At 36.0% G+C, this 20,713-nt stretch overlaps 1 protein-coding gene across 2 annotated transcripts in view; it reads right to left on the reverse strand.

The window, feature by feature from the left end:
* Positions 1–20,074, reverse strand: part of LOC100878591 (uncharacterized) — an 85,303-nt gene extending 65,229 nt beyond the window's left edge. The window contains exons 1-2 of one of the 2 annotated variants that reach the window (XM_076532063.1): positions 19,932–20,074; positions 17,023–17,121 (exon numbers count right to left, since the gene is read on the reverse strand). In XM_076532063.1, the coding sequence (XP_076388178.1) occupies positions 17,023–17,121; positions 19,932–19,957 (125 nt within the window). In that variant the 5' untranslated portion in view covers positions 19,958–20,074. The remainder of the gene's footprint in view (positions 1–17,022; positions 17,122–19,931) is intronic. The other variant, XM_076532064.1, reaches the window with a different exon arrangement.
* Positions 20,075–20,713: the final 639 nt, after the last annotated feature.

Raw genomic sequence — 20,713 nt, forward strand, 5'->3', positions numbered from 1 at the left:
GGATCCTTCATTGCACCCGACTGTACTTGAGATCGTGTTTCATTTCTTTTCGATAGGCTGTATTGCGACAGATGTACCGTATAGAACGCGAGTTATTGTCCTCTAACGCTTGCAAATACCTTCGGCAACACCGTCGACATAAACCAGCTCGTATTACCATAGAACGGATTCTAATTCTATCTGTAACGTCGTTACGACATTAACGCCTGTCTTAATGCCAGCTGACGCAATATTTCTGTAAATGGATGCTTGTTAGAGCTGAGAAAACGTGAACGAGAAAAGGTCTTCCTCGAGAGGTAGAGAACGCTTCATCTTCGGGTACATCTTCGAAAAGGTCGCGCGACTTGTCGATCCTCGCCGGAGATTAGAACTCTCGTTAAGATTAATTGTCGTTCCCTTTTAGTGTTATTATTAGACTACAGGATGTTTGCGAAGTGGAGAAACGTCGAAATATTTCATCTATGCAAATTTATCTGTGACCTTTACGGATGAGGAGTATGACGTGTGGGGTGACAGTAAATTGTAACAATGGCATGTGCTGTCTGAGGGAATGTGAATGAAACATTCTACTTTCGAATATAAAGATTAAAGAAAAGAGGTTGTTCATTTGAAATTAATTAATAGGTAGGTTCTAATTTATTTTTCCTAAGAATTTGGAAATTTAGAGTTGTGGAAGGATTTAAGGTTTCAGGGATTGAGTGATTCTGGGATCAAGTTTTGATATCAGAGATACAGAGACTTAAACTTGATAACACTGATTATTATATGAGAAAATCGTTGCTCGTAAGGGATAAGAAAGATTTGACTACAGCAGGCAACATGATAGAGTCGAATCGACAAGTGGATTGAATGACATTTTGTATGCCTTCAAGGAGATCCAGAGATCTTTTCATAGTGTCCTATTATTACTTTCAATTATCTCTTGATCGACATCTGATCGGAGGATTAAATACAAAATTTTTACAAGCACAAAAAACAATTCCCAAATCTCAAATTCCCATATCCTCAAATTTCCACATTCTCAAATTCCCACATTCTTAAATCCCCACATCCTCAGATCCCCACATTCTCAAATTCCCACATTCTCAAATCCCCACATTCTCAAATCTCCACATCCTCAAATTCCCATATCCTCAAATCTCCACATTCTCAAATTCCCGCATTCTTAAATCCTCACATCCTCAAATCCACACATCCTCAGATTACCACATTCTGAAATTCCCACATTCTTAAATCCCCACATCCTCAAATCCACACATCCCCAGATCCCCACATTCTCAAATTCCCACATTCTCAAATCCCCACATTCTCAAATCTCCACATCCTCAAATTCCCATATCCTCAAATCCCCACATCCTCAAATTCCCATATCCTCAAATTTCCACATTCTCAAATTCCCACATTCTTAAATCCCCACATCCTCAGATCCCCACATTCTCAAATTCCCACATTCTCAAATTCCCACGTTCTCAAATCCCCACATTCTCAAATCTCCACATTCTCAAATCCCCACATCCTCAAATTCCCATATCCTCAAATCTCTACATTCTCAAATTCCCACATTCTTAAATCCCCACATCCTCAAATCCACACATGCTCGGATCACCACATTCTCAAATCCCCACATCCTCAAATCCACACATCCCCAGATCTGCACAATCTCAAATCTCCACATTCTCAAATTCCCACATTCTCAAATCCCCACAACCTCGTATCCCCATATTCTCAAATCCCCACATCCTCGAATCTCCACACCCCCAAAATCCAAAGTCCCCAAATTCGATTCCCAAATCTCCAAATCCCCAAAATTCCAAATCCCATATCCAACTATACAAACTTCTAAAATACCAATTTCTTCAAATTTCCAAATCCCCAAATTCTCCATTTCCTCACCCAGACAGCCCTTCAATCAAGCTCCTCTTTCAACATTACCAACATCAAAAATTTTTCGCAGCTACATTCGCATCGATAACGATAAATATCCACCATAATTCGAATGCAACGATGCAGCTCGCTAAAATCCGACACCATCGCGGCCAGATGGAATGTTCGCTTCACTCTCGAGGCAAACCGGCAGGTTACATCTAATACCACTTTGAAAGTTATCAGCGGGCCTCCACATGTAGGTCAGCGGTGCTCGCAAAGCTTGGCGGATTTTTCTGGGATCTCCGACCGGCTTGCAGCTGTGACTTTCCCCGATTGACCTCGCAACTTCGTTCTCCAGACACCTTGTCGCCGTGGTAGCAAAAATAACGGGATATCGTTGAAAAAATCCGCGAAGACTTACGACCTTGTACTCGGACCAGCGACTGACTCACAACTCTCGCCGTGAAATCGGTTCGGGTTCGAGGAAGCTGCGTTTTATTCAGTGACGGATTAACTCCTTCACGAACCCTTTACTTGAATAGGCGGGATCTGTCACTGGTGACAGTATATTCTTTCTTCAGTTTTCGATAATTTTTATTAAAATTTTTGCTGGGTGACAAATAATTTTTTGGTATGTTCTTTTACGAGCTTTAAATTGTTTAACATTTATTGCTGGCGATATGATGGTTCATTCTGTTCATTTTGAGCAGTGATGGTTGATGTAGAACTTAAAAAATTATATTCTTTCCTGAATGAATTTTAAATAATTTGAAGACCATGAAAGATTGTACCTAGATGTTATTTGTTGTCACACAAATATTTTGATGAAAATTATTAACACATGATATACATGAAATTGTGTAGATTTGTTCTCTGCAGGTTTCACAAAATGTAACTTATTTTGTCAATAATAAAACATATTTAGCATTGATTGTTTTCAACATTTATTAAGATAAGATGTATTTGTATGTCTCTGATTTTTATCCTCATAATTCTCATTCAATACAATAAATCATTTAACAAACACACACTGAACATTTCTGCGAATCCACAATTTGTAACTTGACTTCAGAAAATTTCTGTCAGGATAAAAAGTGCCTTTTTCCCTCATCACGTTATCGTATCTTTATCTGAAGCATAACTTTCTCATGATATCGTCTTAAGCTTATCACGATATCGCAAGCTTGTGTTTTGCTTGTTAGTTAACGCAGCAGTGGCTGTACGTTTCGCTGAAATACGACATCCAATAACCATCGTTTACCGTGCGAACGATCGGCTGGTGTTCTGGATACACGCTGCGAGAAAGAAGAGCGGTAAACAGACTGTAAATATGCACATAAAATGGAAATGGAGAGAGCGAATTGGATTCGACTGCAATGGAAACTAGGCACGTGACTCGTGCTTGCTAGCTGCGAATGAATACACTGTTTCACAGCTAATTACGGGGATTCTACTAATTAATTGTGTCTTAATTATCCTAGAACGTTCTAATTCCCTTAGCATTTGGAGTTTTTACTTTAAGTTTTGTTTGGTTGGGTTGAGGTAATTTGTAGGCGTCGATGAATAAATCTGACGATTAGCAGTCAGTGTACTTCAGCGTTAAGTATATTATAACAAAATTAGAGCTGTATAGAATTTTATATGTGTGAAATGTGACTGAATGAGTTCTTTGCAAGTTTGACTGAATGTATGCAAGTTTATGCAAGAATTAATTAATTCTATGTAGGTGCAACTGAATTAGTTTGAGAATCATAGTGTTTCAAATTCAGTTACCTACATTGTAATCTGCAGTTCAGATCTTTGATTCGATTAAATTGTAAATGCAGAAATCTTGAAATGTGGGGATCTAGGAATCTGGGGTGTGGAGATGTGGATGTGGATGGGTCGAAAGATATGTAGAAATAGGGAGCTCTTGTGATCTGGGGATGTGGAGTACAGACATATAGATTTGAGGATGTGGAGATGTGAGAGTAGGACATATGGAGTGTATGGATTCGGGAATACAATATGGGGTATAGGGATTAGGGAGTATAAGGATGTGGAGTATAGGGATGATCTCTGAATCTCTGATGAGATAGGCATATGGACGCATAGGAATACTGAAGATATACGGATCCAGAAATCAAAAAATCTGCATATATAGGGATCTGGGGAGATAAGAATATGGGTCTTCAAAGATTTGGAAATCTAGTAACCAAAAATCCTGAGATCTGAAAATATAGGAATTTGGGAATGTAGGTATCTGCTCACAGAGATATGGGAATCCAGAGATCTGGTATGTAGGGATTTGAAGGTATCCCTAGAGATAGGGTCCTATAGTAATCTAATCGAAGTCTGATGGGCTTTCAAAGATCCAAGTATCTACATCTACGAATTTAGAAACCTTGTGATCCATAAACCTTCCATAAATCTTGAAATTACTCAATACATACATAAGGAAGTTAACCATGTGTTACACTAATAAGGGAAGCGCAACAGCAAAATACCATCTTGAATTGTTTCATCGCAGAATTACAGGTAAAGAACAACGCGATGTGACTTATGTCATAGAACGTAATTTCAAGTAAGCGTACGTCAGAAAAATACAGCGAATTACTATAAAAGTGTAATGACAGCGTTACGCAAGGCATTACGTAAGATGTGCCTGGAGGCAGTTCAGGTGCGGCACGTGCGGCATAGGTCGACGAAAAGGGTTACGAGAAAGGTTGCCAGGGGAAAGGAGAGGGTTGGGTCAACGTTGGATAAGATCGTGAGAGAAAAGAGCTGATGTGTACGAGAAAAGTTGCCGGAACAAAAGAGGAGAATGCACTGCTACGTGACCGGCTTTCGAGAGCGAATCGAACTCCGAGGAACCTGACTCGGTATCTCAATGGACTTACACGACCGCCTTACCACGCATTCCTCGTTTCGTCCGTTTTTCCTTTTTCTTTCGTTCTGACATTTATTCGGGCATTTGTTTACACGATTTAGACCACCATCTATAGTTAAGATTCTTTCCATTTCTTTCATTGCTGCAGATATCAAAAACTTTCGCGTGAAAGTTGTTTGTTTTTTTTTAGTAGAAATTTTCTCACTGCTTTGATATTATGTTTTAGTTGACTTGTGTGATTGTTCCACATATGTAAATACACATACTTATGTATGTGATTATACATAAATATAGATGGGTACTGTATGTGGTACATATGGTTCATATGTATATTACATGCACATAAATATATGAATACATATGAACATATGAAATGTTCAACACATACATATAACACATAAGTAGACACGACATATGTATATTAATGCATATGAATTTAGGTGATCTATGAGTACATGTATAAATTATATTAGTATGTACTTGTACTACATGTGTGTAAATGTATATATGGTACATGTGAAACATGTGTGTAAATGTACATACGATACATGTGCTACATGTGTGTAAATATACATATGGTACATGTGTTACATGTGTGTAAATGTACACAAATATGTACATGTACTACATGTGTGTAAATATACACATGTATGTACATGTGCAACATATGTGTAAATGCACGTATGTACCTACGTATGCTACATGTATGTTGTATGAAAATACACACATCCATCATTAAACATATAAATCTGCATGAACATATGCATATATTGCACATATGTAAATTGATATCTATACATATGTATATTCATATGTTCACAGATCCTTGTACATTAATGCACCATATAAATATGCATATCTTTAAGATTATATATAACCATATTCACTATATGTATATATATTCCAATCGCACAAAATAATATGTAATTAATTCACCGGTCATAACAAACTCCACTGTTCTGTTCGTATACTAAATATCTTTTCTCCATAAATTACCATAATTAACATTATGTTCCGTTAACAAACGCACGCTCAAAAACAGTACACGATTTTTGCAGCATCAAATTTTCATATTCAACTCTTCAAACGATTTTATCTGTAACATGAAAATCTGTATACGTTTGATTCTCATTAATCTCAAGTTTAATTAAACTGCATTCATTTGGCAAAATCAAGTTTTTAATAATATCTCTCTTACCTATAAAACACATACTTCTCTGAATTATGAGTGATAGAATTATAAATTCGGCTGTTTTTTTCTTAATTAATTTTTCTATCTCATTGAGGGGATATTTAATGCACGCTCGTAACATTCGTTTCTTGCATTCGGAATACATTCGATACGCATGGGAAAATCGAACAATCATTTCAATGTAACGCTTTTCATGTAACATCACCGTAGAAAGTTTTTTTATCAAACGATAGATAAATGATTTCGATAATTATCTTCGTTAGATAGTAAAATGTTTCATCAGCACTCGAATACATTTCTCGAACGTTCAAATGATCGAGTTGAATCACGGTGTACCATCATGAATTCCGATGATTACTAATAACATATAATTCCCCGTGAATTTAGTCTTACGGGATTTTATTTCTCCTACGAGAACCTGCGCGTTAAGGCCCCATTCCTAACGAGATCTTGTGAACTTAATGAGCGGACAAGCGGAAATAACTATGCCAGCATTGATTTCAACCTGGTGCGTGCACCATAGTGAAACTTTTTATTAATCCACCTGAATTTGAACTTTATGATATCGTGAAGAAGGAGCATTAAAGTTTTTCTGGTCTTTTAACTCGTTGATGGAATGAAACTCTGATTCGTGCTCTGGGTTCGATAAAAGGAACGTCATTAATTGCGATTGAGGAAATTAGATCCATTAAAAATGAAGATTGATTGCGAATTTAATTAGAAGTTAAATGAGATGTAATGCGATTTATGGGGCAAAATAGGGGAAATAAGAGGTCAATGCAAGTGGGTTGTTGGAGGTTTAGAGATTTTGGATTTGGGGGTTTGAGGTTTTGAGGGTTTGGAGATTTGGAGATTTAGGGGTTTGAGGATTTGAGGGTTTGGAGATTTGGAGATTTGGAGATTTAGGTGTTTGGAAATTTGAAGAGTTGGGAATTTGGAGAGCTGGGATTTGAGAGAGTTTGGAATTGGGAGAGTTGGGAATTTGGAGAGTTTGGGATTTGAGAGAGTTGGGAATTGGGAGAGTTGGGAATTTGGAGAGCTGGGAATTTGGAGAGTTTGGGATTTGAGAGAGTTTGGAATTTGGAGAGTTGGAAATTTGAAGAGTTAGGAATTGGGAGAGTTGGGAATTTGGAGAGCTGGGATTTGAGAGAGTTTGGAACTTGGAGAGTTTGGAACTTGAAGAGTTTGGAATTTGGAGAGTTGGAAATTTGAAGACTTGGAAATTTGGAGAGTTTGGAATTTGGAATGTTGGAAATTTGAAGAGTTGGAAATTTGGAGAGTTGGAAATTTGGGAAGTTGGGATTTGAGAGAGTTTGGAATTTGGGAAATTGGGATATTGAGAAATTGGAAATTTGGAAATTCAAAAATTTCAAAACTCAAAAAATTAATAATTCCAAACCTTGCCAATTTTTACCAAGCTATCCTCCCTATTATCCCAAAGTCGTTAACAACAAATATTAGAATAAATAAAAGCAGTGACCACAAAAGGTAAATCGACCGTCCACGTCTCGTAATTTCTGCAAACGATCAAAAACATCGAAACGTGAAGTCAGTTCTTTTTGCCTCGAACCAAAGGTTTTCTTAGCTTAATGATACATCTCATTTCACGTGAAGTTACACACGGTAGTAAAAAGATGTTATAAGGTTCTTAGCAAGTTTCTTATTTATATTCGAGGAACGTTTGACAGGGTTGAGCTCGATATTTATGCGCCTTGCGGTTTACACGAAGAAGGCACGCAGAAAAAGAAGTGAAAGAAGCTTTTTTATTTTCCTCGAGAAATCCTCAAGCGCAGGAGAAAGTATCTCTCATCTTGCAGAAACGATTAATAGTAAATGCGTATCTTTCAATGTTTTTTAAATGAAATGTCTTTTTCTTGTGTAAGTCTTTTCGGTATTATATGATCAAGTTATGAATTGGACTTTGTAATATATTTCAGTGAGGACTGAAATTATGAATCATGAAGAAGTAATATTTATAAGATAATTAAATTAAAAAATTGCTGTTTCGAAAATGCAGTTAAGAGTATTGAAATGTAAGTTACATAAAATAATTTAAAATAATCTGAAATTGAAAGATGTAGTTATTTAAAAATGTCTAAACTGATTCTACATTATGGAAATATTAAATATTATAGAATAAAAATATATATTTTATTTTACTAAATATTGTATTAAATTTTGTCTTCCTTACGGACAATTCAAAATTATCCTAACACTGCAATTATTATTTTTTTAATGAAATCTTATTCGTTATAAAAATAATAATTGTTAGAAGAATTGCAAAGAGGGTAACAGTCTTGAGATTCTATATTTGACGAAGCTAGAGTAATTTTTGACGAGAATTCAGAATATTAATTGCTCTTCATTTACTTTCATGAAAACGAAATTGATATTTGAGACTTTCTAAAAATTTCTTCTCGATCTAATAATAAAATAGAAAGCCGTTCTACTTTAATTTTAGTGTTTGCTGCATTTCATTCTGTCACGAAAATTCCAGAAAAAATTTTGTACAAAAGATTTGCATCGAAGTAGGGTTGAAATCATTAAGGACTTCGCTCTCGTCAAAAATTAAGAAATATAGTATTCAAGAATTTGAAAATTTAAATATTTAGAAATTTCGCGATGTCAGTATTTTTTAATTTGAATATTTATAAAATGAAGGATTTTGTAATTTGAACATTTAAAAGTTCAGTAACTTTAGAAATATAGAAGTTTTCAAATGTATAAACTTGCAACTGTAGAAAATGAGAAAGTAAAAGAAAACGTTTCAGACCTCAGTGATATAGAAATTCATATCTTTAATTTTCAAAATCAACTTTCAAATTTTTCTTTCGTTATTACTCTTACAACTGACTTACTTTCAAACTCACGTGAAAATGTTGTGAATTTTATATAACCTAATATAGATATAAAATTGAAAGCTCAAATTTAAACGAATAATAAAACGAATAGTAAAAAAACTAAAAAAGGATGTGTTTATTCAGTGATATTTTTCTGCATGGTCAATTTCACGGCCACCCAAGGGCATCATAGAAAAACCATGGCTCAGTCGAAGGAAACATTGTGATAAACGGGTTCGAGTATAATCCTATTAATTATTACCGTCCGATTCCGATAAGCTTTAATTACGAAGGAACGCTGATACACGTATCGCGTAGGCGTGTTACTAGCGATATGATCGAGCGGACGGAAATCGCGATGGGGAGCTGAATTAACGAGCGCTTTGAATTCGTCCGCAACCACGCGGTAAAATATCGCGATACGTGCTGAGAAACATTGCACCATTTCTTTCTATCCTCTCATCTCCCATTTAGAAAGATGTCTCTCGCTTGTACTAATACATAAAACAAACAAAATTGTACAACATGACATAACAGATTATTACTAAAATGATAAATAATTGCTTCTTGTATAACAGATCTAACTAACAGATTTATACTAACAATATATACTAATATATGAAACAAACAAAATTGTACAACATGACATAACAGATTATTATTAAAATGATAAATAATTGCTTCTTATATAACAGATTTATCTTAACAAAAATTACAGAGGAACATAATACTGAATTTGTGGAAAATGATGTACCTCAGATTCTTTATTTTATATTGTAAAAATTGTTGAATGTATGTTAACTTTTATCGAGATGAAGATTACTTTGTATTTCACCCTCCACATATTTATCGTTGTTTCATCCCTTGTGTGTTTATCATTGATTTTTAAACTAACAATAAGAGTAAGACATCTCTGAACTTGATGTTGAACAAATATAAATACTTAGTTCGATAAATATAAAATAAAAAATAAAATGAAGTAGAGGTGCTTATTATATGAAACAGATACAAGGTATTTGCAATTTCAATAATAGCAAAATGTGCAGTTTATTTATATTTGACAGCGTACAAATTTCATGTAGCACCATAGTAGAACATAGTGCTACGAGTTGCTCAAATAAATTAAACCTTAGTATGTTCAAACGTAGTTTAAATAAATTAAGTTATATTAGGTTAGGTTACATTAGACTAGATGAACTAGATGAAGTGGATGAACATGTTACAAATTTTTAGTGGCATTATGTCTCCCATATTAAACCTTGAATATCATTTAACTTCAATATTACAATAAATTATTTATATAATTATGTTCTCGATGTGATCTAATGATCGTAGCTTCAGCTTTCACGTGACCCTGGAAACTTGACCCACGAAGTGAAACTGTAAAGAAACGATCCACCTTGCTCGGTCGAGAGCGTTTAATTTAATTTCCACGTGGTCCTCGCAAATTGCGATACAGCACAGAATCGCAGCGGGTTTCACGGTGGTTGAGATAAACCGCATACAACGAACGGGCACATTGATATTCCAAGCTGGCAGAGACAATGACCTGGTTAACCGCCGATAGCAAAATCGGTGTCAATATCGGCGCCACGAGCTGCATTCAACGAAGACCGGAAGTCGAGGTTACAATGGAGGAGCACGTGGGCGACGATCGACGAATGAATAACGCGTGGTACGTTGCATCTGACGATGTATCAATTGAAGAGTAATGGAATTTAATGACTATAGGGTTTTCGTTTAGAAGCACAAATTTAGAGAACAAGATTTTTTGGTTATGTTAACTAAATTGTGGTGGTGCAAATTATCTAATCGCTGTTTCCAAGGTTTGACTGATAGATCAGTTTTGTTTATGTGTCAGGTTAGGTTAGATCATTCTGACTAAATGGTTAGGTCATATGGACTAAATGTGACGCAAATTAGGTTAGGTTAGGTTAGGTTAGGTCATATGGACTAAATGTGGAGCAAATTGTGTCATCGCTGTTTCAAGGTTTGACTGATAGAATAGCTTTGTTTATATGTTAGGTTAGATTAGGTCATACTAAATGTGGCCCAAATTAGGTTAGGTTAGGTAAGGCCATACTGAGTAAATGTGGCGCAAATTAGGTTAGGTTAGGAGGTCATATTGACTGAATGTGTCTAATCGCTATTTCAAGGTTTGTCTTATATGACTGTTTTGTTTATGTGTTATAAACTAAAAACATACAAGTTTGCATTAACAGATTATCAAATCTACTGTATGGTGAAGTATGAGTATTATTTGCGCTAATTCTTTAGTAAGCAAAGAAATATCGATTGCATCGACACACACGTTAAATAATTTATTACAGTATTTTCACTCTAATCTTATCATACCGACAAATAGTTACTGCTCGCACTACTTTTAATGATATATGTAAATTATATCTGCATGAGTCAATATTTTTCGACAACTTAATTTATCACAACCTTTTTCACTGTGTTATTTATCAATTATATGTAATAAAATCGTTCATTATATCAGTGGTCTACAAACTATGGTCCTTCCTCCATCTTCTGAAGGAGTGAAAGTCTTCTTACCGCTCATTTATTTTAACATTACGTTCTAACAATGATCTAACCGGCTCTAATGTTCCAACAATGATACCGCTGTTCCATAATTGAAAATAAGAAAACGTAAATAAGAATGATGTCAAACAATTTTGCTTGATATCTATTATGCAAATTCAGTTCTTATGGTTTCAAAGGAATAAGTGCTTAACCGACAGGTTAGAAACAGTTTCATCTCTGACAAGCAACGTTTGCATATCGCATTACGAATACATTATTAAGGTTTCATTTCGCAATCCCATTTAATACAGACATCAAAAGATAGAAGCTCTATTGTTAAATAATTTCTTTACCTTCGATCAAATTTTCTGTAATTTTCAAACACAGTTCCAATAGTAAATTAATGATGAAACACTATATTTAGATAAATATTGAAGATAAATATTAAATTTTAGATGAAAAATATTCAAATTACGATATATGTAATATTTAACGAGATCGTCAAAAAATTACACCAAATTCTCTTTCGTTGTTGAAACATAATAACATAGTTATACTACAATTTTTTTGTAAAATATTTCAAGTGACATTCCGGAAGATACTTTCACATATATTATACTTTTTGATGAGCTCTACTGAACTTTCTATATTTTATATCTGTAGCTGTATAAAATCTTACAATCGTATCAAACTTGACATCTTCATCTTCACTTGAGAATTTTTAATTTATACTAACTTTTTATTGAATTTCATTATTTGTTACATTTCTGTTATCATATCATTCTTACATAAAAATTCAAATACATTGACTGATTGTCCCATTTCAACTTCATATTAACTTAACATTAACTTAATGAATAATAAAATTCTTAAGAAACATTGATTAAATAAAGAATACATCAAAGATCTCGCAAATGTCGCGCAAAAGGATAAACACTTTCAAGAATAACACCTCGATTCCACGAAGTAAATTTATCTCGTTTCGAATAAAACAGGAGATCAACAACATCCGATATCCATTACACAACGTACAAGTAACTTGAACGCGAGAAAAACAGATTCACCATTTCCGTCGTTCAAGAAAAACACTTCAAAGCAACGTTTTAATACTACCATCGCTAATGCCAATTTTCCACTCGACTAAATGATCCTTGTGCTCTTATACAGAGCCACGAAAACGTGTTTTTACGAGCGTGAAATCGTGATCGGTCGCGGAGAACCTGTCGTCTCCCGCAGATGGGTTTCACTTTCGCGAAAAAGTTTCAGGGAAACAAGTTCGTCTTCGGGAAATCGATCACGAGCCCTTGTACGCTCTTACTTTCTTACGGAATCTCGAACTCGAATCGGGAACCGGTTTCGAACTGTAGATCGTAGATCCTGGAGGCCATTAACGACCGCCATTTTCCATGAAAACGCCATAGACTGTTTCGCACTTATAGTGAGGTATCACTGATTGGTTCTAGGCGGTTTATGGCCATGTGCGAATTATATGGAGTTTTGGATCTAAGTTTCTATATGTTTTAATTTTTTAGTTTGCTAATTTGCAAATCTTCTAATTTACTCATTTGCAAATCTTCTAATTTACGAATTTACTCATTTGCAAATCTTCTAATTTTCTAATTTACCAATTTATGAATTTACGAATTTACTAATGTACAAATGCATATTTTTACATATTAACATTTTCAGATCTTCAAATTTTTAATTTTGAAATTCATGAATCCCTAATGTTGAATTTTCCAAATTCCCTAATCCACAAATATGAAATTTCCAAATACTTAAATCCGCAAATTCCAAAATTCCAGAATTCCAAAATTTCAAAATTCCAACATCCCAAGATCCCTAGATCCCTGGATCCCTAGATCCCTGGATCTCTAGATCCCTGGATCTCTAGATCCCTGGATCCCTAGATCCCCGGATCCCTAGATCCCCGGATCCCTAGATCCCCGGATCCCTAGATCCCCGGATCCCTAGATCCCCGGATCCCTAGATCCCCAAGTCCCTAGATCCCCGGATCCCTAAATCCCAAAATTCCAAAATTCCATAATTCCAAAATCCGAACATCCCAAGATCCCTAGATCCCTAGATCCCTAGATCCCTAGATCCCTAGATCCCTAGATCCCCGGATCCCCGGATCCCCGGATCCCCGGATCCCTAGATCCCTAGATCCCAAAATTCCAAAATTCCAAAATTCCAAAATTCCAAAATCCTAAAATCCCAAAATCCCAACATCCCAACATCCCAACATCCCTAGATCCCTAGATCCCTAGATCCCGAAATCCCTAAATCCCTAAATCCCTAAATCCCTAAATCCCAAAATCCCAAAATCCCAAAATTCTCAAATCTCAAAATCCTGAAATTCCAAAATCCCAAAATCCTCGGATGCCCAGATCCCCAGATCCCTAGATTCCTAAATCCCTCTATACCTCAACACATTTCTCTATTTTTAGAACTTCTTAAAAATAAAAAATCCACATAAATTTCTGAAATGAAAATTTGTATAAAATGATGAACACCTTATGAGTATGCGGAGTAGCAGTACACCAGCAGCAGTGAGTGCGTCACGTTACTATTAAGAGTAAAGCGCAACGCTCCACATACACATTAACCCGGTTCTAGCGTGACCGATGTCATCGGGCTGACAAGTAGGCTTATCATCAGTCTCCCTAAATATCCTAGCGAGTGGAAACGGCATACGGTCATCAGAATTCGTCCCAACGACCGACGTCTCGTTGTTCCTCTTCCCTCGATGTCATCGCGTTATAAGGCAGTTATTAATTCGATGAAACGACGTATTCGTTTGAACCTCGTTGAACCAGTTGCTAGCTCGATTACCTCGATGAAACGAAAACGGTGGAACGAAACTGCCTACGCTCTGTGCTCGATCGATTGTCACGCTACTTTCGCGAGTATTTCCCAGGAATGAAATTCGTCCGGATACCTCGGGTCTTTGAACCCGCGACGCTTCTTTCTCGCATATTGTATGCAGTGTACATTGTTATAAGAATGTTCATTGAGAACGGAATTGCTGGACAAATTGTGTACATTGTTACGTCTGCAGAATATTCATTGACAAAAGCGGTGGCGAATATTTGAACTATGTGGATGTGGATTAATTGAGGAATGTTAATGGAAGCCATTGTTGATTGGGTTATATAAGATGTACTTTTTTGGAGGTATTTCTTTGTACAGCTCATTTGTGGTTACTGACTGCGGGGGATTGTATAATGTGATGTGTTTTTTGGGGTGAGATTGTCTTGTAAGAACTCGCAGTATGGACATGTGGAATGTGAATTGCTTATTTAAGCTTAAGATCACGTTTAACTTCTTTTGGGTTATATAGCGTTTAAGAGAACTTTCACGTTATTTTTAGGTGTATTTAAGATCACTTTCATTAGGGATTTGAGAATTTGGGGATTTAGAAATTTTGGGATTTAGGGATTTAGGGATTTAGAGATCTAGGGACGTAGCGATCTAGGAATTTCGTGATCCAAGGATATGAGTACCTGGGAACGTAGGGATCTAAGGACGTAGAGACCTAGGAAAATAGGAATCTAGAGATATAGAAATTTAACAATTCAGAAATTTATTAAAATTGACATCTGATACTATAGAAATCGAAGTGTAGTAATTACCATTCTTGAAATTTGAAATTTCAGAAATTTAATAACCTAAAACTCCAGAAATCCACAAACCTACAAATTCATAATTTAGAAGCTTGACAAGTAACTTAACTTAGAATTCGGAAGCATCCTCTAACTCGAAAATCATCGCAGAGCATAATAATCACCATACACATATCACACTCCACATATCGCTCTCCATCGCTCAAGGATATCAGCTTCATTAAAACACGACTTTTTCGACCAATTACCGGTACCGAACACCGTATTAGCATTCCGAAGCAGCGCGCCACACAGGTTAAACACGTAAAAAAGAAAAAGCAGAAAAGACTCACAGCTTGACAATATCCTATTTGAATCGAGCTCCTTTGTTCGTCACGACAGACACTGGCGCGAAAAGTGCATTACACCGTGGAATATGGCGTCGTACCGGGGTCCTCTTAATTATTCGGAGCGCGTGACAGAGCACGTGTCAAAAGGAGTCGTTAAAATTGTGCATGTCACCGGCAAAAGCTGACGAGAAAAACGAGAGCGTCGCGTCTGCGAACACGCAGGACGATCCGTTCGCGAGACTGTTTGGATACGAGACTCTCTGTTGGCAAGCTGAAACCTCTAAATATTCAGAAGACACAGTTACCGTGGAATGTTGCTCTCGTTATCAGTGAAAGTTTTGTAACACATACGAGTATGCGAAACGTGTAGCGGTTAAACGTCACCGGGCACGCTCGATGAATGCCAGGTGATCGACTGGTAGCTACTTTCGTACGCGGTGTACGTAGATCGTAGCTAATTTGATTCCTATTTCGTCGACAGAAATACTGTGGGTCATTGGTGATAACTCTTTCGTGGCCGAATTGACGTTTTTGCGATAGGAGTACGCTGCGTTGATTTAACAGTTTAGAGAATATAGGGACGTAAGGATTTTGGAACGTTGAGATTTAGGGGATTTAGGGATCTAAGGATTTTCGGATTTTGAGATTTTGGGATATGGGATTTGGGGATTTGGGGATTCGGGGATTTTGGAATTTTGGAATCTTGGAACATGAGATTTGGGGATTTGGGGATTTGGGGATTCGGGGATTTGGGATTTAGGGATTTGGGGATTGGGGGATTTGGGGATTTGGGGATTTTGGAATCTTGGGATATGGGATTTGGGGATTTGGGGATTTGGGGATTTGGGGATTTGGGGATTTGGGGATTTGGGAATTTAGGGATTTGGGGATTGGGGGATTTGGGGATTTGGGGATTTGGGGATTTGGGGATTTTGGAATCTTGGGATATGGGATTTGGGGATTTGGGGATTTGGGGATTTGGGGATTTGGGGATTTGGGAATTTGGGAATTTGGGAATTTGGGATTTGGGGATTTTGAAATTTTGGGAATTTGGGATTTGGGGATTTGGGGATTTTTGAATTTTGGGACTTTGGGATCTAGGGAAATAGGGATCTAGGGACGTAGGTATCTAGAGACGTAGGGATCTAGGAACGTACGGATCTAGGGACGTAGGGACCTAGGAACGTACGGATCTAGGAACGTAGGGATTTAGAAGCGTAGGTTTCTAGGAACGTAGGGATCTAGGGACGTTGAGATCTAGGGATGTAGGGATTTAGAGGCGTAGGTATCTAGGGAAAGTGAGATCTAGGGAAGTAGGGATGTAGGGACATAGAAATTTAAAAGTATAGAAATTTAGTAAAATTACCATTTCAAAGTAAAGAAATCGGAGGGTTATAATTGTCGTCCTTAAAATTTCAAATTTAGAAATTTAAATATTTAGAAATTCATAAATTTACAAATTTACAAATCCAAAAATTTAGTAACCTAGAAATTCCAAAATTTAGTGATCTAAAGGGTTTTTATTACTGCTACTATAATGATTAATACATGATGATTCATTGTAGCTGTTAAAAAGACTGACATATGAAAAATTTCAACTTTATATATTTGAAGCGAATGTCCTTTTCAAAATCAGTAACAAAATCAATATTAATTTAATAACTTGTTAACTTGGAAAAGTAGGAATTCCTCTTCAAAATCAATAACAAAATTGAAATTAATTTGGTGATTAAAAACAAAATTATAAATAATCTTGTATAACAAAACTCACTCCAAGCTGAGATCTTCCAGTTCTTCCCAGAAATACTCGATACTATCGTCCGAGTCAAAACCGCTCCATACTTCTTCATCTGGTACTCCTTCCTTCTTTCTGTAAAATACAAACACACAAAATACATTGTAATCGTGCAATATTGTACTTGCCTCTTTACGAGCAGATTCAGACAAACGTTCTTCGCATTCTTTCATCGTTTCAGACGCATCACTTTTATTCCACACAATGACACACGCTGCAAAAATGGCTGGCACACTATTCATGGAGCACAATGAAAACAGCCACCCTTCGTCTGCTCTTACATAATACCCGTCTAGAGCTTAAACGAGTTTAATTGGCTGTGGCATTGTTCTTCGAGCGGATGAGCTAATGAAAGGGTTCACGCGAAAGCTTCATTCTACGCGTGTCAAAAATGATAGAATGCGGCTACAGTTTTTGTTATCTTCTTCGCGAAAGTAGAACATTTTGGGGAAATTTATGCTTTTGTAGATTTGGAGATTTTAGAATTTGGGGATTTGGGAGGTCGAGGATTTGGGGATTTGGGGAATTAGGGAATTAGGGATTCATGGATTTGGGGATTTGAAGATTTGGAGATTTGGAGATTTGGAGATTTGGAGATTTGGAGATTTGGAGATTTGGAGATTTGGAGATTTAGAGATTTGGAGATTTGGAAATTTGGAGATTTGGAGATTTGGAGAATTGGAGATTTGGGGATTTGGGGATTTGGAGATTTGACGATTTGGCGATTTGGAGATTTGGAGATTTGGGTTTTTGAGAGTTTGGAGCTTTTGAAATTTGGTGATTTGAGAATGTTGAACTATGAGAATTTGGGAATTTGAGAATTTGGAGATTTGGGGACTTGGAGATATAAGAATTTTGGCATTTCAGAATTTAGGAATTAGAGTTTCGAAATTTGGGTTTTTGAAAACTCACAAATAGAATTTTAAAATTCATGAATTCAGAAACTTGAAAATCTGGAAATTTATAATAAGAATCTTGAAGTCGATTACAACTAACTCTTCTTGTCTTGCATCTTCTTCCTACCTCATCTGTTCCAATAGAGCATAAGTCTACTACAACCGCAAACTATGCAAGTCGCTCGAAGCATGAATAATTTAGACAAGTATTCTACTATACACTCGGGTCACACGGCGACGAGGTCAGTGTAGCATAATGTCCTTGTACCATATTGCGCTTATGTTCTTGTCTAGAGTCAATTGAAAGGAAAGCAGCGTCGGCTGAAACGAAACCAGGTCCGAGCGCTTATAGTCGAAATTTCGATCGTCGATTATGGTTAAGCGAATTCGACTCGCGATTACGCGGTAAACGTCTCAGAGACACGAAGAGAGAGCGCATTCGCGATTACGGCAAAGGCCGTTGCACTCAAGTGCATCGAGCCTATCGTTGTTCGCGGTTCGATGAACAGGTGCATATTTTTCGTCGAATATCGATATTCTGTGAATTATTTGTGCGAAAGTAAGATTAGTTTGAGAGGAAAATTGTTTGAGGGGAAAAAGGCGAGGTTAGTGTGGGAGAAGGTTAGGTTAGTTTGAGAGAAGGTGAGGTTAGTTTTAAGAGAAGAAGGTTAGGTTAGTTTGAGAGAAGAAGGCAAAGATTTGATAATCTGGTGAGAACAATCAACTAATTTATTTTATTTAGAAATGAACATTTATAACAACAAATATGTTCAATATACAATATTACAACTGAACATACATATATTCAATATATTACAAATGAGCACACATATGGTCAATTACCAATAAACATATACCACATTATTTTTTTATATAATTATTATTTATAGGTAAAATTATTTGAATGAAAATTAAAATTTATTCAAATAAAATTATTTGATGTGTTCATTACATTACAACTAAACATGTTTATCATTTTAAATAAGTAATTTTCCCTTCCAATAACTAATTTAATTTTACATACATCAAAAAACTCCACTCCCTCAAAATCTCCTCTTTCATTATTAATACAAAACTTCAAAGTTCGAAAACTTCCAAGTACCCTCCCCACCCAAAGTTTAAACGCTCTAGTTTCTCGTTAATAAATAATACCACCATTTTAAATTTATCGAGTGTGAGAAAGTATGTCATTAGACACAAAAGGTTTTTGCTTCCACCATTTCCTTGATGTTTTTATTCAAGGTGTTCAGACCATAGACTCAGTAAATTTAATTACATACTAATTGATTAATTTATACTGTCAATCATGTCCGCGTTTAATAGCGACCAGTATGTGATAATAAACGAACAAACTAAACCTTGCAATCATGGACTACTTTTCAAACGCCGAGTCTTGAAGATGTAATTAATCACTTTACGAGGAAATAATAAAACATATTTGCGCAATGACACTGATACAATAGATAAATCCTTTCGACCTACTTGCACGTTTTTGACGAGAAATCGTTATCTGTGTCAATAATAAGAATTCCTTACAGCTAGCTTTATTTTGTCGTTACTCATCGATTTGAGTTAGAATTTCAGCTTTAATCTCTTTTACACGAGTCTCATTAGAGTGAGAGCCTAAATGAGATCAGAGAAGAAGAAGAAGTTTCAGAGAAGAAACTTTCAATATTTGTTTCATTATTTTTTAAATAACAAAAAATTTTATGAAGGACCTATGTAACCCATTACATAATTCACTAATCATCAACCATAACCAATCATCAACCATTAATGTCACAAGCGATCAATAACTATACTTGTAAATATTTTCCATTGCAATTTGTTACAATATAAATACGTCAGTAAAGTGATCGAGCTTAAACGACGATTTGCTCGATAAACGAAAACGCGAAGAGGGAATCAAATGGGCGAAACCTACGACAATTTGTATCACGGAAGTTGTTTCGGGGTGGGTCGCTTAGAGAGATCGTAAGTATTACTTACTCCTCGTTAAGCTCAGAAGATGACATCGCTGACGTCCGCCGTTAACAAACTACTTGTCCCGACAATGCGAAAAAACAGAGTGCTCTCTCTGCCCACGTAACACCACGACACACTACACTGTTGCTTTGGGCTATTACTGCATTAACGAGTCGCTACTTCGTACGTTTATACGGCACCGCCACTCGCTGATAAGAGGTCCGATGATAATACGCTTTGATGCCTCTCGACGTGCCAACTAACTATTGCAACCCACTGCAATTTTTTATTCGATTATAAAACACGTACTTATCAGAGATATCTCGGAAGATACTCCGACATCACGCAAACACAATGTTTGATTTCTGGAAATTAACGATGATTGTATTTTTAGGAAAACATTGTTAAATCCTCTTTTATTATTGCTGTTGTATTGCTCCTATTGATACGAACTTATTTAATTAATTATTGCTGATTTAATTCATTTCAGACTTTTTAAAAGAGTTACCAAAGTGAAAAAGTACAAATTAAATCAAAGCGTAATTACATGTAAGAATTTTGATAATGAAGACAATTTTTAATTATTCAAGATGTATTCATATTGTTCAATAATTTCTTACAAATACAACCTTATATAAATTCTAACTTGATTGTTTAAAATAATTATTTATTAAACGACTCGCATTGCCAGTTGCATAGATTACCGCTGGACATATACCCGCTAGATAAGTGACCGTTAAGTAAATGCTGACTTTATACGATTCGCAACTAATCTTGTCAGAAATATTTCAGCTCTTAACTGTGAA

Source organism: Megachile rotundata, chromosome 5, assembly GCF_050947335.1.
Source record: "Megachile rotundata isolate GNS110a chromosome 5, iyMegRotu1, whole genome shotgun sequence".
In the NCBI taxonomy this organism is placed as follows: domain Eukaryota; kingdom Metazoa; phylum Arthropoda; class Insecta; order Hymenoptera; family Megachilidae; genus Megachile; species Megachile rotundata.